The sequence below is a fragment of the Patagioenas fasciata genome, chromosome Z (assembly GCF_037038585.1).
Source record: "Patagioenas fasciata isolate bPatFas1 chromosome Z, bPatFas1.hap1, whole genome shotgun sequence".
NCBI lineage: Eukaryota > Metazoa > Chordata > Aves > Columbiformes > Columbidae > Patagioenas > Patagioenas fasciata.
The window spans coordinates 50,379,373-50,399,342 of record NC_092560.1 but is presented as its reverse complement, the minus strand read 5'-3'; the positions used below and the strand labels follow the sequence as shown (position 1 = coordinate 50,399,342).

Sequence of the window (19,970 nt, the reverse complement as noted above, 5' to 3'; positions counted from 1 at the left end):
AAGCTGAGCGGCAGCCTGAGGCACGTGTGCACCTCTTAACACCCTCCGCCTGACTGATCTGGAAGGTTCAAATCCCCTGTTTCCTTGGGACGATGCTTTGAAGCACTTTTGAAATATTGTTCAGCCTCATACAAGACGTTCACCCAATACAGAAGAAAAGCAATGTGTACATTCCTGAGCGTGGTGAGGTAGCGTGGTAAGTGACTAATGAGACTTATCTTCCCTACCTGTATTTATAATGTAAACAGGACACTCCAGTTCCCTAGTCCCAAGCAGCACCACTTCTGACTCTCGCGCTCGACAGGGTTATGATGCTAGGGGACACATGCTGGATTGGAAGGATCCACTTGATTCATCTGAAAATACAGATCCATATGTGGCAGTTTCATCCCATAATCATCAGGACAAGAAGGGTAAGGCCTTGGAAATGACGTCCTGTGGTGAGGAGGGAGGGGGGAGAGAATTAAAGTGTAACTGCTTCCAGCTGGCTCTGAGTAACATGTAATAAAACTCCTGTGCTATAATTAAAAGCTTATCGTAAAGCCTGAAACTAAACAGCCAATCTCAGACTCAGTCCTAGATAATTCACTGCCTGAGGAAACCACACAAAACAAACAGAAGTGTATGCCTGTGCAGTGTGTGTTGTGCATGTGTACGGGAAGGAGGGAAACAGTGGGGATTTAGCTCTCTTTAAACTTGATCTCCCCCATTGTCTGGCAGAGGAAGATCCATGGCTTCCCGTTGCTCTTAAGGGTGCACTTTTATATTGGTTTGTTGTCTGAATTCCCAGGGCAGCACAGCACATCTTGGCTAATTTCACATTAGTTCTGTCTCTCAACAACAGACAGAGGTTCTGAATGTCTACTCTAGTTTAGCCATTGAAGTAAAACTGTCACCAGTCCTAGCCACTGGGCCTAAGTCCCACTGTCTTCAGTGAGACGTGAGCATCAAATACCTTTGAGAGTGGGGGCTGAGGAGATCATTGGTGTATTGTAAAAGATAGGGAGGTGACTGTTGGTAGGTAAAGATTCTGTGTTGCATTTTTAAAGTGCCAAAAGGTTAGGATTTAGGTGGTGTTTCACAGCATTCAGCCCTGTGCTGAAGCACACCTGGGTCTAATACAAGTGGCAGCCCTGTCATTTGGCTTCCAGTCCCCCTTTGCTATGCACAGGGAGAATTAGGCTGTTTCCTGAATTTGCCATTTGAACATGCTGAGAGAAGGAGAAGCTTTTCTCAACTGTAAGGATGGTGATGCCCCCTAATTCCATCTTGTCCCACATCATTCTCCCACCTCCTTTTAATCTGTGTCTCAAAGAGCTTAAAATGGTTCCTTTGTAAATAGGAGACTTAGGTTCAAATAGCTCCACTCACTAGAGAGATCTGAGCCCTTGTTATCCTTCTCCAGGGTGTTCTTAGATCGCTTCTTTCAATCTCTTCTCTGTTGAAGATGTTTTCCTCTGTATGGACTAATTAAGTACTCAGTGGGTCAGGAGGAGGATGGGTATGAGCAAAACTCACTTGCTGAGTGGTTAGGGTACTCACCAGGGGCAAGAACACACATGAGCGTTGGTCCTTTCTGCTATGAATACTTGATATAAAACACTTAAAATATTAATTGAAATGTGGATTCCAGTCTCTATTGTTCATGCATTTTACATGAAAAACTCATTAGACAAAAGCATCAGCTGTTCCTGGAGAAGCTGCTGGCATGCCAGACGTGCTGCTTTGAGTTGTCTGCCTAAACTAGTAGGTTACTAAATCATGCTCCATCCCCTCCCATCTGACCCAGAGAGTCTTGAATTCTCTGCACTGGCTGTGGAGACTTTCAGCAGGGGGTAATGAGCACGTTAACATTGCAGGACAGTTCTTCAGCAGAGCTGCACGAACAGCTGGTGGTGGTCTGGACCCAGACTGTGAACTCAGTGCCTGTTATTCACAACAGCCCCAGACACGGTGCCTCCCACAGTCCTGGGATATCCTGGATTTCTCACTGAACTCCACAGGATTGACCCCAAAGAGCCTTCACAGTTCATAGCCAAGAAGGCAATGGGCATCACCTGGCTGGCGCAGCAGACAAGGCTTGAAGCACTTTTCCAGCTGAGGAGGCTGGTCAAATTAGACAGGAGATGCGGTAAAATTTCCTGAGATGCCATGGCAAACATTAACCTAGTAGCCTTAGCTTTTAGGCTGGATATCAGGAAATGGAATATGAAGATTTGAATTCCCTCAGGCAGAGAATGTGAACTTGTCTCCCAGTTCCCAGCAATGAGCTTTTCCTATATAAGAAAGGGCAAAACTGCCATTTGCTCCTCATCCTTTAACTGAGTTTTAGAAGTGGCCAGTTTGAACAATTTCTTTTCAGAGCTTGCTCTTGTAGACGTTCTGGAAGAATAACTGCAAGTCTAAAGCGACAGAAGTTCATTCCTAGAACGTGGTCAGGCTCATGTGTGAGTTAAGTTTACATGTGAGTTACGCACAAAGCTCCTTTGCACCCTGCAGACCTGTGGGCTGCTGAGCCTCAGCAGAGGAAGAATTTCAGTCAGTTGCAATACTAAAACCCATAACTTAGGGTGCAAGGAGCTGAGGGTGCTGAAGATGAAAGCTCAGATTCCTAATTCCTGATTAAGCTTAGTTTGAGTTATTGACATCATTTTTTTAATTCCTCAGCCCTTGCTCTTCAGCTGTAGAAGGGCAATCCAGAAAAAGTGATTTCTAGGTATCACATAGGTAGAGAAAGGAAGGCAGATAAACCTGCATGCTCTTCTAAAGATGGCATGTGATCTACCTAGCACTCCTCTTTCCTCACAGCAACAAATCAGTGATAATGCTGACAGACAAAAAATAAGGCTTTTTTCTTTCTCTGTCCAGTCTTGTTAGTAACATCTGGCATTCAAAGTGCCTAAGGTGAGAGGACATTTCTTAGAAAATCCAGTGTTTCCTCTTCTGAAAGTGGTATCTTTCTCTCCTCCACCCTGGGAGGATGGAATGTCATTAAGCAGATTTGATGAGGAAGGAAGAGGTCCTTGAATTCAGCTCTTCTGCTGGCGTCAGACAGGGGAGTGGTGTCCGAAACCACCAATAGTGGAAGATCTGGACCTTTTTGTACCCAGAGGAATGTGCAGACATGTAGGCATTTTAATGGTACTGTTTGTTATGTGTGGGTCCCTTCTTCACAGATCTTTTGTGAAGCAATGCTTAATAGATGGAAAGCTAGCTCTTAAAAGCATCTTATATGCCACTAGCAGCTTCCAGAAGAGCATGCAGTGAAAATATTAATAAATGTGTAGCTGTTGGATTCTAATCATTTTCGCTTCAATTCACTGACTGATGAGGTGGCTTACATTCAATAGTTCCCTCCCCAGGGAGTGATGGTTACCAAAGAGCCTTATTAGCACTTGACAGGGTCATTTAAATATCATGCATTCTTTAGTGCCTAATTATGAATATTGACAAAGCTGGAAGCAGTCTACACACAATCAAAACAATGGCGGCAGAGGTGTCCGCATGGTTGTTTACCATTACCATCTACTCGTGTGTTGTTACTCCTTGCCTTGCCCAGTCAAAGTCCATTGGTTCCAAAATTACTATTGACTTGTTGTTTTGAAAGGGCAAAGGAAAGAGTTCTTACACAAAATTAAAACCGAAAATGTTATGCTTACTGTCCTTTTATCAAGATTTGGTTTTCACATTTGCTGTAATTTCTTTTACTTTCACACATTCACAGATGCTTTTTTTTAAAACATTTTTCTCTTTGTTTTGCAAGGTGTTTTGTGGTGTTCTTCATTGGTTGTGTCTAATCCTTTGGACAGTGTTTTCTTTCTTTTCCTGTGCTCACAAATGACTTCTTACTGATTGTACTAATTGTACAGAATCCACTTGCTGCTTTCTTTTCTGTAATACGAGTGCTTTGATGATGTCACATCCATCCATATGCTTCACTTTTAATTCAGTGCAAGCATCTTGGGGAATATCTGTGGGGGCGTGCAGAGGGGGTTCTTTAAAAGGGCTGACTCATGGGAATGTGACATTTGTGTGCCACAGCTTTGGTAGCTAAATATACTCTGGGATTGTTGTTTCTGATCTACAGCTCTTTTCTTGCCAAGGTGAAAATGTGTAGTGCAACCCTTAGAGTGGGAACTATGTTTTACCATCCCACTGGCATTTTCACTTTGGCCATTAAGAAATCTGCCCCTCCTGTTCCAAAACAAAACAAAACAAATTGGCTCTGATTGGGCAAACTGCATCCTTCTTTCCTGTTATACTCCGTCTCCTGCCGGGGGGGGGAAAAAAAAAAAAAGAAAGAAAGATAAACATGTTCTAGAGTATGTTTACATTTTGTTTCCTTTCTTGCCGTGTTTTAGTGTTAATTTAATTGTGCGTTTCTCACCTTTGTCAAAACAGTCTCCCTAACCTTGCCGTCTAACCGTCCCCCTGCTGCCATTGTACTTGGTCTCCCTCCCTCCGCCGTCGTGAAGCTCCTCCCGTGGAGTGCTCCAAGGCTGTACCCTCTACACCCCAGTAGTGCTCTAGCGTTGTGTCTCTCTGTAGTCGTCCTACTAACAAAGGGGGGAGTAGACACGTACCGCTCCTAGAGAGGCCTACATGAAGAAAACAAAGATATTTTCTTCATAAGTAGCTGGCCTTGCCCCTCATTACCCTGCTGCCCTTCTCTGCCACCTCCTGTCCTTCCTGCCTCCCTTCAGAAAGGCCTCACGCTTTTCAAGTCTGGGGTTCATTAGCACAAACGCAGCCAGCTGCTTAGTTTTCTCACTGGCTCCCTAAATGCCTGGAGCTTGCGTTTTAATCATAGTGTTGATAAATTGGTTGCAAATTCAGCTTACTGTTTTGTGGTTCTGCTACAGCTTCTTCTCCACAGCATTCACATGGACATTGCTGAGCTGGGCACTGAATGACAAAAGTGTAGTGGTACTATTAGCAGGCTTAATGCGTGTATGCTTTCTTGTCTTGACATTCATTAAGTGAAGATTATACGGTGGTATCTCCTTTCCTTAACAAGCATTTTGTCAATATCCAAGTAGCAATGGTAAAAAGCTGATTAGAAGTGGGATGTGGTAGGCAGTTTACAGAGTGAAGGGCTTCTGGTGTATTTGGATCTCAAGAGTGCTCCTGTAGATACAGTATCTGGTAGAATCTATTAATTTAGAGATTGTAGAATTATTATGATAATTTGTTTTTATTGTATTAAAGATATAAATACATGTATTTCTATCTTAATATTTTTATTCATAATAACAATAATAATAATAACTGCAGTCCTTCGCCTGGTACAGAAGTAGACATCATTAGCAATTGTCAACTACTGTGTTTGGAGGGGGCTGTGCTTCTGGGGAGCCCAAGTGCTGTTCATTTCAAAACCTGACTCCAGAAGGTATTTCATATTGTACACAAGTGGCAGTATGACTAAATTTTACTGTGATTATCGCTACTTGAAAGATTTGCCAAGTGCTGACAATGCTTGTCTCCGGAGAGTCTGCAAATGTTCAGGCAGATTCTGCTGTAGTGAGACAGACTTATATGAAACCTCAGGTACAGTTATTATAAAGAATGCAAAGTGCTGATTTAATAAGATACTTTACAAATAGTCATGAAATGAGAGAAAAAAAAAAAAAAACTGTGGCAAAGCAAGGCTTCACACTCTTTTTTTTGTCGGAATTAAACCACTGATGTTTATCATGGGAGGGCTGAGTTTTGCACCAGAAAGTACATTTGCAAAGTATGTTTTTACACAAAAATGTTGTTATGTGCTAATATGTGAAAGGATCTAAAAGATTCAAAGCATGTTTTATCAGAGAAAGCAGGGAGAAGTTATTATCTTGCTGGCATTTTGCAGTAATTCAGAAAAGATTTTAAAGTGGCACAAGATTTGTCAAAACTTACCCTTTGAGTCAGTGTTTGCAAGTGGGGGGCGAGTGGCTTGAATTTTCAAGGTGAAACAGATACTCTGTATTTGATCCATATAATCGCCCTGTCACTGTCTGAAGGAACTTACTGGTCATAAAAAAGGTGTTGGGCTAAAATGGGAGAAGGAACTGCACTGTAGTCAGTTCTGCATGCGTGGGGCTCGAGAAGAGCTATGAACTCAAAGGGTGTGTGCCTGGAGGGGGCTACACAAACATTGCTGCTCTTACGCGTGTCTCAAACGTTTGTACGCACAAACATAAAGCAGATTGCAAGTATTTTGCAGTTCACTAACAGTGCCAAGTGCTGACAAAACAATGAAGATCAAATTAAACTGGATCCTTAGCTTACTATTAAGTATTTTACCCACAGTCTAGTAAAAGAGAGCTGTGAGAAAAGAAATAGGGAATTTGCCCTGATTCTGTCTATGATTCTGCAGCATTTGGCTGAGATTTGAAGTGAGAGGTGTGGTTACTTGGAGCTGTAGTGCTTCACAAAGGGATTTCGCCTACATGAGACAAGCTGACAGGGGACTTAGTCCGTTTAAACTTTTATAGATCCGCATCTAGATTAAAAACCACTTACTTTTCCCATTAGGATTTCAATAGATTGGTTGGATGAGTCTGTGCTGAACAAAACCGTATAGATTTTTTTCTGAAGTGTGCTTAAGTAAATTAGCATCAGCTTACTGTAAATATCACTGTTCCTAGAGGGGGAGCTTATTTACATTTGTCACATAATACTAGCTACTTCGGTGAAATACTACAACAAAAATATTTTTCAAACAAACAAACAAATAACCCTATATTTGTCAAGAATGGCTCTAATGAGCAACTTGTCCAGGAACTGAATGTTTCAGAGACTAATCACAGTATGCCTGCTGTGGAGCACTATTTTAGCTCTGTATTAGATAAATACCAGAAAGCCATTGTTAGCAGTTAAATGGGACCAAATTTTTCAGCAGAGTTTTTAATGGCCAAATGCCTGTGTCCCCAGACCAGGCTAACAAGTAGGAAACATGACAGAAGATTGATGGTCTCAGCACACTGGTCTCTGGTATCCTGTGACGTTCACCAGAGGAGTGTGCAGTCCGGATTAAGGGAACACACGAGACTTGTCCAGAGGAATGACACTGATCCTTCTTCTGCTTTGTCTTGCATGTACGGCCTGTCTGCTCCCAGGATTAGAGACAGCTAATCATCTCAGATTGCAGCCTTGAGTTCAAACAGTGGCAATAGAAAACTAGATGCTAATTAGTAAAAGGGAAATGGTGTATAAAACTGATGAAAGGAGAATGATGGAAGGCTGTTTCTCACAACAGACTGTCTTCAAACTTCTTTTCATTATGTTTTTTGTAAGTTTCTGAGAGAACAAGAGTGAAGAGGCAGAGAAGGAGACAAGGCATGCAGAAAAGATGACAGAAACTAATTCCCTGGACAGGACCACATCCTTAAGCCAGCTTTAATAAAAAATGCTGATTGTAATAGAATCAGAGCAGTGATTTAGTGTGGCTTCTCTGTGACTAAATCATCATTTCAAACCGTACATAAAAAGCCCCAGCTCATGTAGTCACAGATTTCTATAGTAACCTTCTGAAAGTGTAAGAAGATGAACAGTTTTCACTGCAAAAGATAGGCAAGGATGAGGACATCAAAATAGTGGAGAGGATATATTCCAACACACACCAACTGCCTGTACCAAACCTAAAGAAATGCTTGTACTTCAGCACTGGCAGTAACTTAGAAGATTTAACTAGCAGAAGCGGAAATGTAAATTGCAGGATTAGAACCAAGAGCCATTTGCTATATAGTAGCCAGATAAAAGACATCATTGGTAATAGAATAGACTGTGTCCATGTGCGACTCCTGGTTGTGAAAGCTATCAAGAGAGGTTTTATTTCTAAATGTTCCCAAATTACTGGATCCTACAAACAAAAGAAGGGTGATGTTTAAAATAGAGCTCATCAAATGCCAGATGTGGCTGCAGGAAACAGCAGGTATCCTTGACCCGTAATTGTCCGCCTGCATAGATTTGAAGTCAAGCAATCCATTTTCAGGCTGCAATGAGCAGTAGAAGCCTGTCTTACTAAACGAGGGGAAAACTGTCATTGCCCCAGGACCTTGATCTGCTTTTTCAATAAAAGAGGCCACCTCTAATTTGTCAAGGCAGCTGTTCCACGTTCAGGGTATTAGAGCTATTGTGTGAGGGACTAGGTCCCCAGCTGCATTCATCCCGTCACCCGGTAAGGACAGCTCGCTTGAGGAACACAGGCTGCCTCGTGCTCTTGTTTGACCCTTGTAGCATTGACGTATTTATCAAGAGCTGGGAATTCACTGTAGGGTATGTTGTCCCCACAGGACCACCGCTTTATCTGAAAATAGCAAAGCAAAATTGGTGGACAGGACACTAGGTAACGCGAAGTTTCATTTTTGCGGTGTTTATATTGAGTATAGGGAGATGTGCCATACAGAGATGCTGAAGTGGAAGGACAACCTAGCCATTTAAATAAGAGATTTCTGAAGCTGCTTTGGAATTCAAAGGGATTTAAGAGCAGAAAATCTGGTATCTGAAAAACACCTAAAACACCTTTTGGTGTTAATGCCAGTGTACAATTGAAATGTCAATATGCTGTTAAAGATGTTTGAATAATTCATTTTTTCTCATATAGGATGTGCTTAGTTTCAATAATTGAATTAATTAATAGTTAAGATGTCCTGTAGTAACTTTACAATTACTTAAACATTGATAGTCCTGGTTCAGGGCACTTTTAATATGATCTGTGGACTGTGAACTGTTTAATTACATACCTCTGTACAAAACACCACCTGTGTTATTCTCATATAGATAACCTTTTAGTGAATGGTATCAACATCCCTTTCGATATGTAGAAAGGATCCTGACTGACTCTCTTCCTTTTTTTCATAGTTTTCCATAAGACTGTAAAAAAGGCGAGCTCAATTCTTCATGTCAGAATGGGCTGGTGCTTACTGATTAACAGCATGCAGTTAATTAAAAAAGGAAAAACCTGGAGAGAGCATAATTTAGATTTTGTCGTTAATTTTACTGATCATTAAATACAGGTAACAAATGTTGTTGTGTTTGGAAAGCAATTGTTCCTATGAATAGCCTCAGTTTAGTCAGGTGTTAAGGCAGGTGTTACTTCAAGCTCTTTAATAGTCATTTAGTGAGACACTATGGTCCCTGGTATCTGATTGCTGTTGCTATGACTTTTGCTAGATTTCAATCATGTGTTCTAAAATTTTCTATGCTTTATTGAGAAGTTTTGAAGCCGACAGTGCAAATTTACCATTACATCAAAAATCTGCTGACATCCCTGTGAGAGAAAAAATAGCTTCATTGGCCATGCTTAAGCTTTTGAAAAATATCAGTCCCTCATACCCAGAAGAGACTTTTCACTGTTCAGGAACTAAATACATAGACAGCTCCATGTACATTGAGCATCAGTGCTGTGACTGATAAGCACTTTACTAGCTGATAATCTGAACACCTCTCCCTGCCCCTGCAGATCAGAGTAAGTCAGAGTCCCTGCTGAAGTAGATTTTAACAGCTCCATTGGCATTAGAAGAGCTTAGAGCAGTTGATAGAGGAGTTGCTTAGGAAGCATTAAGAGGTATTTCTGGCACGATACAGCACACATTTGGAAATGTCTTAAGAGCGCATTCATCACCAACTTCGTGTTGGCTGGGAAGAATACCTGTAATCCTCTGAAACCATGAGTTCCAGTGGACAGCCTCCAGACCAGATCCAGCCTCCCATGTCTACCAAAGTGGTTAGCCCTGGAGATTAAACTGTAGCTCTCCCACCGTCAACCAAAGATTGCTATCTTCCGTGAAATAAAATCTCAGATGAAGGTGCAGCTTTATAGCATTGTTACAACTGTGCATAAACTAGACGGTTCTTTCATATGCCCAACAAGGATTTTTTTAATTGGAAAATAACACCAGCTGCATGCTGTCAGTGATATGCCATCTTGTTCATGCTCCATCCTGTCTTACACACAATTGTGATAGAAAATAAAAGAACAGCTGTTAAAAAAAAAAAAAAAGGTGGGGGGAAACAGACATATTTTTAAGATCCTACAAAGCTACTGTTAGTCACCATCATGTTCTTGTAGAAAGAAAAAGAGGGTTTTTTTTCAGAGCCTGAAAGATCTGCGATTACTAAACACAAACAGTACCAGCACAAACAGGGAATTTAGGCATGCACAGAAACACCTCCTGAACAGCAGCACACTGAAGCCTTCATTAAAATAATTTCAACAGTGTTTTGAGAAGCACATATTTTCCAGGTGTTTCCTTATTCCTTAAACCAGAATACTGAATTCCTGTTTGGAAGCAAGCAGGGTGAGTGAGACAGAGGCCATAACACTGAGTAAACACTGAGTTTCACTTGTTTTTAAAGAAGCTAACAGAAGTGGTCTTGTCGTGTGGTGCAGAAAAAGCCACTGGTAGTTTGTTTGAATCTGTGGTCAGCACTGGAGAAATTTAATTCCTGCCACAAGCTTATAGCTCCCATCAAACAGTTCAACAAGTCTCCATGTGTGTTCGTTGCTGAATGAGTCCCAATCAGAGGCTCTCAAGGGAGGGCACAGAGCAGGGGTGCCCTCTGTCCCTTCTTCTGCCTCCTCTACACACTGAACCTTCACCACAAAGCCTGCCCAGAGGTTTGGGCAATCACAGCTCATAATGAAGAACATAAAGACCACTGCTCCTTTTTTTGCGGATAGCGGCCAGCTTTATCTCAACAAAACACTAGTCTCTATTCAGTATCTTAAAGAGGTCTTACAGTCCTGCAGCACTTTATATACCTTTTGTCTAAATACAACCAAGCTACAAGCAATGCCCTGAGGCACTCATCCAGTAAGACCAATTAATTTTTCATACCCAGGGGGATTTGTATATCTCAGTGTGCAGTTCTCACTCATTGAACTAAATTACTAGTATCAAATCACTAGGTACTTTTATATACCCAGCATCACAACATCGAAAGACAATGCAATTTGTTATATCTCTACTTACCCATGGCAAGACAGCTTGATAACATCAGCTGTGCTTCTGCAAAAGGTTTGTTCTCACCTACACTGTGTTTAGAAAGGAGGAAAAAGAATAAATATCTGTTACTGAGGAAAAATAGATTGTGATATAATTCGTTAGGGTCCCAATGCTAGGAAAAAGAAAATCAGGCTTTAAGCTCTCACATAGAAATTTGCGTATCTTTAGATTAATAAACATATGTTGAGAGCTAGTCTACAGACATGAAAAAAGCCAGTCATGTTCCTTGTTTGAGCGCATACCTTCATGTTGATTAACTAGATGTGTGAACTGCCCACAGCAGTGAAAAATACTGTCTTAAAGAAAGAGTGTGAGCAGAAATCCAACAAACATTGCAGTAAATCCAGAAAGCAGAGATGAGACCCAGTACAAGAACTGAGTGGAAGGCTGAGGGAGTTGTTGTATTGCAGAAACACTGCTGCCTGTGAGATGTGCGATAAAGCAAATATAGGGGTATGTCTCCCTGGCCTGCTGCTGGACAGCCAAGAGGTTGCCTGGGTGGGCTATGGATGCATGGTGGAGAAGACACTGGTTTGCGCACACTGCTATGGCTGGATTGCTGCTGGCCCCACAGCAGCATTCTTGGAGTTGCTGAAGTATATCCTCTGAGGTGAAGCTGCAGGGTCACCTCGTCCCAGGAAGCAGAGTGACCGGAGTAATCACTGAGTACGTTCAAAAATGTACAGATAGGAAACGTCAGTGACGTTATGACATCAAAGTGTAAATGTACATGCAGTACCTGCAAGGTGAGGAGATGATAAAAAAAATTAGGTCAAAAAAGGAGAGAACTATAAATTTGACAGACAGAAAAATGCATGGAGGAAGCCACCACTGGAGACAGAAGATGAAGCAGACAAGAGAGAGGTTATAGCAGCACCAGGACAAGAAGTCTGTCAGGGAAATGCTCTTTTTCCTCAGAATGTGCTGGAGTAATGCTACTTGCTTTCCTGGAGATACTGCAAATTCCAGTGAATGTAGCTGAGAGGGATGAAGGCTTCTGATATTTATATTGGAAAATCAGTGAGATACAGAAAAAGAAGTAGCAGTAAAATTAGTCTTGCTGACTGTTATGGCCAGTGTTTCAAACTCATTGCAATTCCTCAGTCACTTAGTGTATTCAAAGGCAGATGAGGCTGTATGACTGCAATACAGAGGGAAATTATAAACCTAACATCAGATGTGTATAAACTATTTTTTGTCTACAGCACCAGCCATGCAAATATTTCTAGAAGAAGCAGTCGTGTCTTTTACTGATCGCTGGTGGCGTGTTTTAATTCTTAAGTCCAGGTCTTTTGACTACACCTGCAGTGTTCATGGGTGTAGCAGAAATGAAGAAATAATCCACAGTGTTTGCTTTCTGTCACAAAATATACAGTGCTGGCATTTTAATAACAGAAGAGGTTTCTCTGTGTAAGAGCAGACCTAACGTGGGGTCCAGCCATGTTCCTGATGTGCACCAGCAACCCAGCTGTGGACAGAGGGGCTATCTCTAAGAAATACAGTGCATGTATGTTGGCTTGGTCACATAGTTGTTCAGCAGTTAAAAAATAATTTCCAGGGACCTCATGGAAGAGGATATATAGGGTACAGCCTTGTTATTTACGTCTTGGATGTTTAATAGATGTCTTCTTTGTTAGTTCAGCTGTATAATGTGGTCAGTCACACTAGTAGCTCAAAACTAGCATTTCCATTTTCGTGTGTTTAGAGATGATCAGAGCTGATGGGGAAACTATTTTTGCTTTTAGGTCATACACAGTGTTTGAAATTTAACCCAAATTCTTCCATGAGGCTGCTTTGAGCTTCATCCTGCTAAGCAGAGCTGCTTATGTTGACATTCAGCAAACTTCACTTTTCCCTGTTGTGCAGAAAGGCCATAGTTCAAAACAGGCTGTAAAAAAGGAGAGGAAAAGCCACAGAATTTCTCAGTGACAGCTTCGCTTTCCTTGACACTGTTCATAAAAACTGCTTCCAGAAAGGCTCTGGGCTGCCCAGAATACATAATGCCCACAGTGGGAAGAAAAAAAAAAAGAAACAGCATTTTTTCTGCACATCAGAGAAGCTCCACACAGTGAAATGGGAACTGTGAAGATGAGAGATTCACTTTGCAGGCTACAACAACTTCTCTGGAGCCCTGAAATCATGCATATTCAGCCAAACATATGTAAATCTGGTTCAACCCAGCTGTGAGACATCCCCTGAAGTAAACTAATAAAGAGCAGCTGGATATGTTTAAGCTCATACCAGGCATGGTAGAAAGGTCCCAGAATGTGCACTGAGCTTTTTTTACGTCATTAGAGGAAATGCAGCAGACTTTAAAGGAAAGTTGTGTTTTAAGATGCAAAGCGCCATAAAGTTTGCCTCTGCTGAGACAAGCTACAAAAGAATTAATTTTCCTTGACATTTGGGGTTTATACATCTTATTTTAACTACTGTGAATGCTTTTGTTTTACTTTGTTAAAGAACCTGCTACGTCTGCTTATTCCCCATCACACAGAGGCACCTAAAATTATCATTGCTTGCTGAGAAAGGGTGAGAGGTGAAGGAAAGTACTGAAATCAGAAAAGTTCAAAATGATCAGCCACTGCATACTGCTTGCCAGTGGGAGAAAGGTTGCCAAGCCTTTTCTAGTGCAGGAGCTGGCCTTGAGCCTAGCCACTGGGACAAATAAAATTGGGCTGGCTTCAGGACTGTAATGGCTTTCATCATTATATTATAGATCCAGGAGGTTGTGTACCTCAAACCTTCTCCCATACCTGCAAACCTGGTAAATTGGTTTATTTACGGAGGTACTGCTTAGACATTAAAATTAAAAAAGCTCTGAGAGCTTGCTATTCCAGTCTCTTTCAGGTCTGTCTCCCTTTCATTTCAGTGGGGGTGGGAGTTGTCTGTGTGTGAATTTGCTGGTTCAGATCTTGTAATTTCTGTCTATAATAATCCCTTTCAAAAAATAACTGCTTGTTTCTCATTTCTGAAAATTCACAAGCGTGGCTATGGTGTATGTTTTGTGTGGCCACTGTGGCATGCAGAAAAATTGGATTGCAGGCTCATAATCAAACTAAAAACAGGTAATTGAAATCCATTCTGCAAATGTTATTTGAAGACTCACACATATGGACATGGTGGAGTTGTTTCTCTCACCTTTCTTGGATCTTCTCTCTTTTAGTAAGTTAAAACCATCTTTTTTCTATAGTGATGCAGGTCAATAGTCATTCTTCAAAAGTGGAGAGAAGGGATATAATTTGGACCAGCTTAAAAGAGAAATAAAACCACCCCTAGAGATCAATAGATTAACCTATCCTAGAGGAACTGCTTCTGAAATAGATCTGATTAAGAGCCAAAAAACCCTGACAGAGGCCACTATGGCTGATCTGATTGTTTAGATCCTCTTCAAGGCTTTGTTACATGTTACCTCACGCATTTCATATATTGATTTTCTTTTCATAGTTCTGAAATAGAATTTCTCCATATCCCTCCAATGATCCCCACGCCTCTTGTAACTTAAGATTTTTTCTTTACCAAATTAATTCTTCTCTCCAAGCACATGCATCTGCTTTTTGTTTGCTGGATATCTCAGACTGCTAGCTTGGGCGATTGGCCTTGAGAGCCATCGGGTGGAATCTGGGGAGAGATGGATTGCTCTTCTCAGCACAGTCATGCAAAACTCATAGTTGCAGACCTTTACAAATCAACGATACATCTTTACTGCAAGAAGAGGGAAGGGGGAAAAATTGCCAGCAGAGCAGCTTTAACTATGAATCTTCTAGCTGTTTTTTTTCTAGCTGGTGATACTGAGAGTCCAGAAAAAAATGGACACTTGGTAGAATTGCACTGAGTCAGCAGAACAAGTCTTTGCAGCCAGAAGGAACATGAAAGAAAAGGCTTGCTTACTGTTTTCAACAAATTAGTTTCAATGAAGTGGCAAACATCAAATCATTGGAATTACAATGTGGCTGTCTTACATCAAACCTTGACATTATTCCTTCAAGAAAAATATGAGATAAGGTCATGGTAGGCTCTTGTCATTCCTGAATTTGCTATCACTTTAAATCTGTGTGTCCAGTCTAAATTCATCTGTGGGCGTTTTTTGTTGATTTTTGGTTTTGTGTTATTTTGTTTGTTTGGGTTTTTTGGTTGGTTTTGGTTGGTTGGTTGGTTGTTCTTTTTTTAATTCATTCCTACTGCTGGGTAAAAAGAAGGAAGAAAGCTTGTTAATACCTGCAGGGATTTTCCAGGCTGAAATAGTCTTTTAGCAGCATGAAACAGCCTGTAAACACAGTTCTAACATCTGGAGACACATGTTGAAAACCTGTTCAGTGATATTTTAAAAAGATAGTCTGAAGCCCATAAAAGCCCTCATTCATAATGAGACTATACCAGCTTTTCTTGCAAGTCTAAACAGAGGGAGACACACATCAAACAGAGAGTCTTGCACTGAAGAATGAAATAAACTGCAAGGTTTTCCCTTTAAATAACAGCAGTAAAGAAGTCATTGTGCCTTTCTGGAACAATGACTTGTTCTGTGGAAAGGCTCAAGTGATTTTGTAAGTGTTGGAGATGGAAGTGGGCTTATTCCCATTTAGCTAAAGAGGTGAAGTTTAAGACAGTAATGACACTCCCTGACAGCTGTTAGTGTGTGGTCTAGACGTAAGTATTACTTTATTCCCTGATAGATATTCCCCCTCTTTCCTGCCAAAACATCATTCTTCTATTCCCACCTCTGCGTTTCACTTTCGTGCATGCCACCGTGTTGGGTTATTGCTTTACCATCTGTTGCAGGCAACCTTGGACAGCTGGACAATGACAGCTCCCTGGGGAGGTGACTGCAGGGTGCACGTGGCATGTGGTCCAGGTTACACCTCTTGCAGCCATGCATCATTTCTGGGACAGAAGCGTCTTTGTGTCCACACTACAGATAACTGTAGTGCTTGAACTGAAAGGCGTTATTCTTGGTGACGGGTAACTAGATTATTCACACACAGGAACCAGGTATTGCTCTCTACACAGCTTTTGCTGGTCTCTGTGACTTCAGCTTGGTTGTGAACCCAAGCAGAATCCAGAATATTGTATCACTTAAACAGCCTCAAATTCAGCTATTCAAACTGGGAAGCAGTTTCTTGTTTGTTTTCATTCATCAAGCAGTTGTGAGGGTTATAAAAGCTGGAATTCCAGTTTGTGCTCACTGTCAAGTGTACACCAGAACCTAGACTTAGAGGAACATGGCTGTGGGGCTCTTCTTTATGTTCTGCCATCCTTGTCCCTAATCACAGATGAGAAAAAGAAATTTGAACTTTATCATGGGATGTTTCTTTTTATACTTATGTGTTAAAAGGACACAGCTCTTTTGCTGGGCCTCTGGAGTTGAGGTCTCCTTTCCGCAGATGTCTGGTAATTGCTCTTCTCTTGAGACAGACACCTTACTTCAGATCTCTTTCCAGGTAGACCTTTGATCAGTACTTTTCACCTGCAGCTTTTTAGCAGGTTTTAGCTCATTTGCTTCTGAGAAAATAAGTCAAAGACTTTAGAGAAGTCAAAGGGTATCATACTTCATGTTTCCCCATTAAAAGTAAGCCATTTATCCTGTCAAGAAAGGAAGTTTGTCTGGTTTGATGTAATCTATTCTAGATAAATTTGCTTAGGTGATTTTTTTTTTGTGTTGGTTGGATGGTTGTTGGTTGGTTGGTTTGAATATATATAATTGTTTTATCATCCTTTGGATGCTCATAAAATTGATTGTTTAGTCACTGGTTGTAGTGTCATTCACATTCTAAAAATTGGACTGGCATGTCTGTCATTTTTTAGGTCCTCCCTTTAGCTCATCTCAAAGGCAGATAATATACTTGTCCTTTTCCAGACGTCTTGATGTTCATACTTCCTCCAGCATTCTCCAAGATACTGCACAGTGTCTAGAAATTGCTTTGGCTAGTTCCTTAAGCAGTCAAGGAAAAGTTCCTTAGACTATTTGAAAACAACTGCATTACCTAAATATCTTTACCTCTTTTCTGGTCCACACTCATTCCCTGACTGTTACGTTGCTGATCACGGATCAGAGCAGGTATTTTTGCTGAACAGTGAAGCAGGAAAAGGAGTAAACGCTTCAGTCTCTGTGTCTTTGCTTATCTGTCCTCTTTTATTGAAGCTTATTGTACTGATAGTCAGTATTCTTATTCTGTTATGCTCATGTATTCTTTAGAATGATGAACTCCTTTGCGATTATTTCATCCTAATTACATTTCTGCCCTCAGAAGTTCTTTCCTGTTAGAATTAGAAGGAGCAGGACATGCCCAGAATAGCTTCATCAGCATTTTTGTACAATAATATTTCAGCACTGTGCATATCTTGCTTTTAAACTTGTTTTTTAAGTAGATATAGAGGTACATACCTAACCCTTGAATACTTTTTTTTAATGAGTGAAAAAAAGAAGCCTCATCTCCTTCATGCTTACGATGATTTAGTATGTGGTAGATCTGTATCACCCCTGGTCTTTTATTTTCTCTCTTATTTTCACCTAGAGACGTTCAACAAGTCTGCTTCTCACCTTTTCCAGAACTTTAGAAAAAGTGTATGTATTATTGACTTTAATGTCTCCTTGCTTTTTCCCCAACTACCTTTAGTGAACAAGCTAGTTCAGTATTCTGCTCATGTGATTTATCCAAGCACTAGCTGATCTCAGAACTGAAACACTTTGAGGGTTTGGAAACATTTTTCTTAATGTCCTCTTAACCAACCAGCCAGCCAACACTGTGTACCTTACCTACAAGCTCTGCTGGAAGATCGAATGAATTATGTATAGCAGAATAATGCAATACTATATCAGGTCTTCTCTGTCATTAGGTGAGTAAGAAGAGGTGATTTTGCGTGTTCCGGACTGTTACAGTACAGGCCATACTGGCTGAGAAGATGAATGGTGATGTTAAGGGATGCAGACAAAAGGACATGGGATGAAATTTCAGAAAGTTAGTGGAGGAGGAAGGATCAGGTTGTCTGCAGGAATCGGAATGGCCACCGAATGCAGGGGGTATCAGATTACTAGCCTGGCTCTTTTAGTAGCCAGAAATAATAGTACATCACATGTGGGAAGACCCTGAAGTCATAAGCCCAGTTGTGATTTGCAAGGGACAGAGCTTGACTTAACTGGAAGACTTCAGGGAGACGAGTAAGTGTCAGCATGTTTATGGCATTAGCGATACGTCAGGTCTGATCCTTGAAGGTGCAAATATTTAACTTTTTCTGTGTCTTTCAAAAGCTTTTTCACTTTTACTACTATTTTAACTGCCCGACTTCTCCCAAGTATAATGTTAATACAGGTAATTCTGTCAACAATATCCCTTTCCAAAGAATAGCTGGTTATTATCCATGGTAATACATCTTCATATACTACAGAAAGCAGTGAAGAGTATGGATGAGCAGTTCAGACCACATAAAATAAAATAAGCAATGTATTTTCACATTTGGAGGGAAAATATTGAAAAAAAAAAAAAAGAGAGTGCTAGGAATAATGTTTTAAAAGTAGAAGTATTTAATTTAAAATAATTGTTTTATTATTAAAATAGGATAAAAATAATATAGTGGTGTGTATATCAATCATATTTTATAGTCTGATTCTATAGCATTTTATGCAGCCAGACCAGTCAGTTTTCCAGTATATAATGTCTTAGAAGGATGTCAGATAATATATAGCAATAAGACTTTTCAATGGCAGATATTTCCTCAAAGCTGGGAGTCTGAATACTTTGACTTTAGAAAATGTAGCCCCTACATCTCTCTGATAATTTCCTCCATTTATTTTAATTCTTTAAATAATAAGTGCTGATGAATGTTGCTGGACTGAGTCTTGGGGACTGTGGTGTTCTTTAAGAAGTGTAGAATAGGTAAAAGTACACACAATACAGTTTGTGAAGTGGTATAAACACTGTCCCGTTTGCTTTCTAACTGTCTTGTTTTCGGGACATATTTGGGATCACACACTTGCTTATGCATCCCAGTCTTTGAAGACAGTTACTACTGATGCGAGGGGCTTGATTGATTGTTGATTGACAACAACTGCATTTATCAGCCTGCCCCGCCTGTGGTCATGACAAGTGGGATGCTGAACATTCTTCATACATTTTCATTACTTAATTGTATCTACACTATAAACGTTAATGCAGAGTCAAATCTCCCCCATCTTATTTAAGTTGTTGGGATTTCTTGCATAACTAAAGACACGTGGATGTGATCCATGATAAAAGGTAAGTTGTATCATTAACCTGACGTTGTGTCCAGAGAAGATCCGCCTGCCTAGAGCAAAGTCACTAATCTTAAATAACCTTTAACTCTAGTATAGAAAATATAAGAAACATCAGGAAGGTTTGAGCTCAAGAGGAAATAGCTGAAATCAGACTGTTTTAAGACCCTTACAAATTTCTGCTGATAAAGCACCTGCAATGTGAGTGGCATCATTTCAGCTACCCCTTTCTTGAACACACATGGTCACTCAGTCTGAACTGCATGGTAATATTGTAACATGATTTGTAATGATTCAATACCCATTGGTAATGTAGAACTGAAGATTTAATGCTGCTTTTGTATGGGGTGATGCAGGTTTGTGCTTAAGGCTGTCCTTCATAGAGGAGGACTTAGTCTAAAGCAGAAGGCTGAATGGTGTAGAACAACCTCTCTCGGCCCATAGGAAATGTCAGGCACGGACACGAGCTTTAAGCCATTCGCTCACATCCTGTCACCTGAGAGAGAGATCAGCACTTCCCTCTCCACTCCCCATCATGAGGAAGTTTTAGATAGTGATGAGGTCTCTAAGCTGAACAAACTGAGTATCTTCAGCCACTCCTCATCAGTCATGCCCAGTAGTCTTTTCACCATTGTTGCCCTCCTTTGGACACATTCTGATATATGGTTCACTGTTTTGGACACCAGGATACACTATTGACTCATATTGAGCTTATAATCAACCAAAACCATGAGATCCCTTTCTACAGGGCTGCA

At 40.7% G+C, this 19,970-nt stretch overlaps 1 protein-coding gene across 9 annotated transcripts in view; it reads left to right on the top strand.

The window, feature by feature from the left end:
- Positions 1 to 19,970, top strand: part of SEMA6A (semaphorin 6A) — a 115,162-nt gene that overhangs the window by 90,300 nt on the left and 4,892 nt on the right. For 7 of the 9 annotated variants that reach the window (XM_065860312.2, XM_065860311.2, XM_065860319.2 and 4 more), the window contains one exon: positions 249 to 413. The exons of the other annotated variants lie outside the window; for them this stretch is intronic. In XM_065860312.2, the coding sequence (XP_065716384.1) occupies positions 249 to 413 (165 nt within the window). The remainder of the gene's footprint in view (positions 1 to 248; positions 414 to 19,970) is intronic. 9 annotated transcript variants of the gene reach the window in all.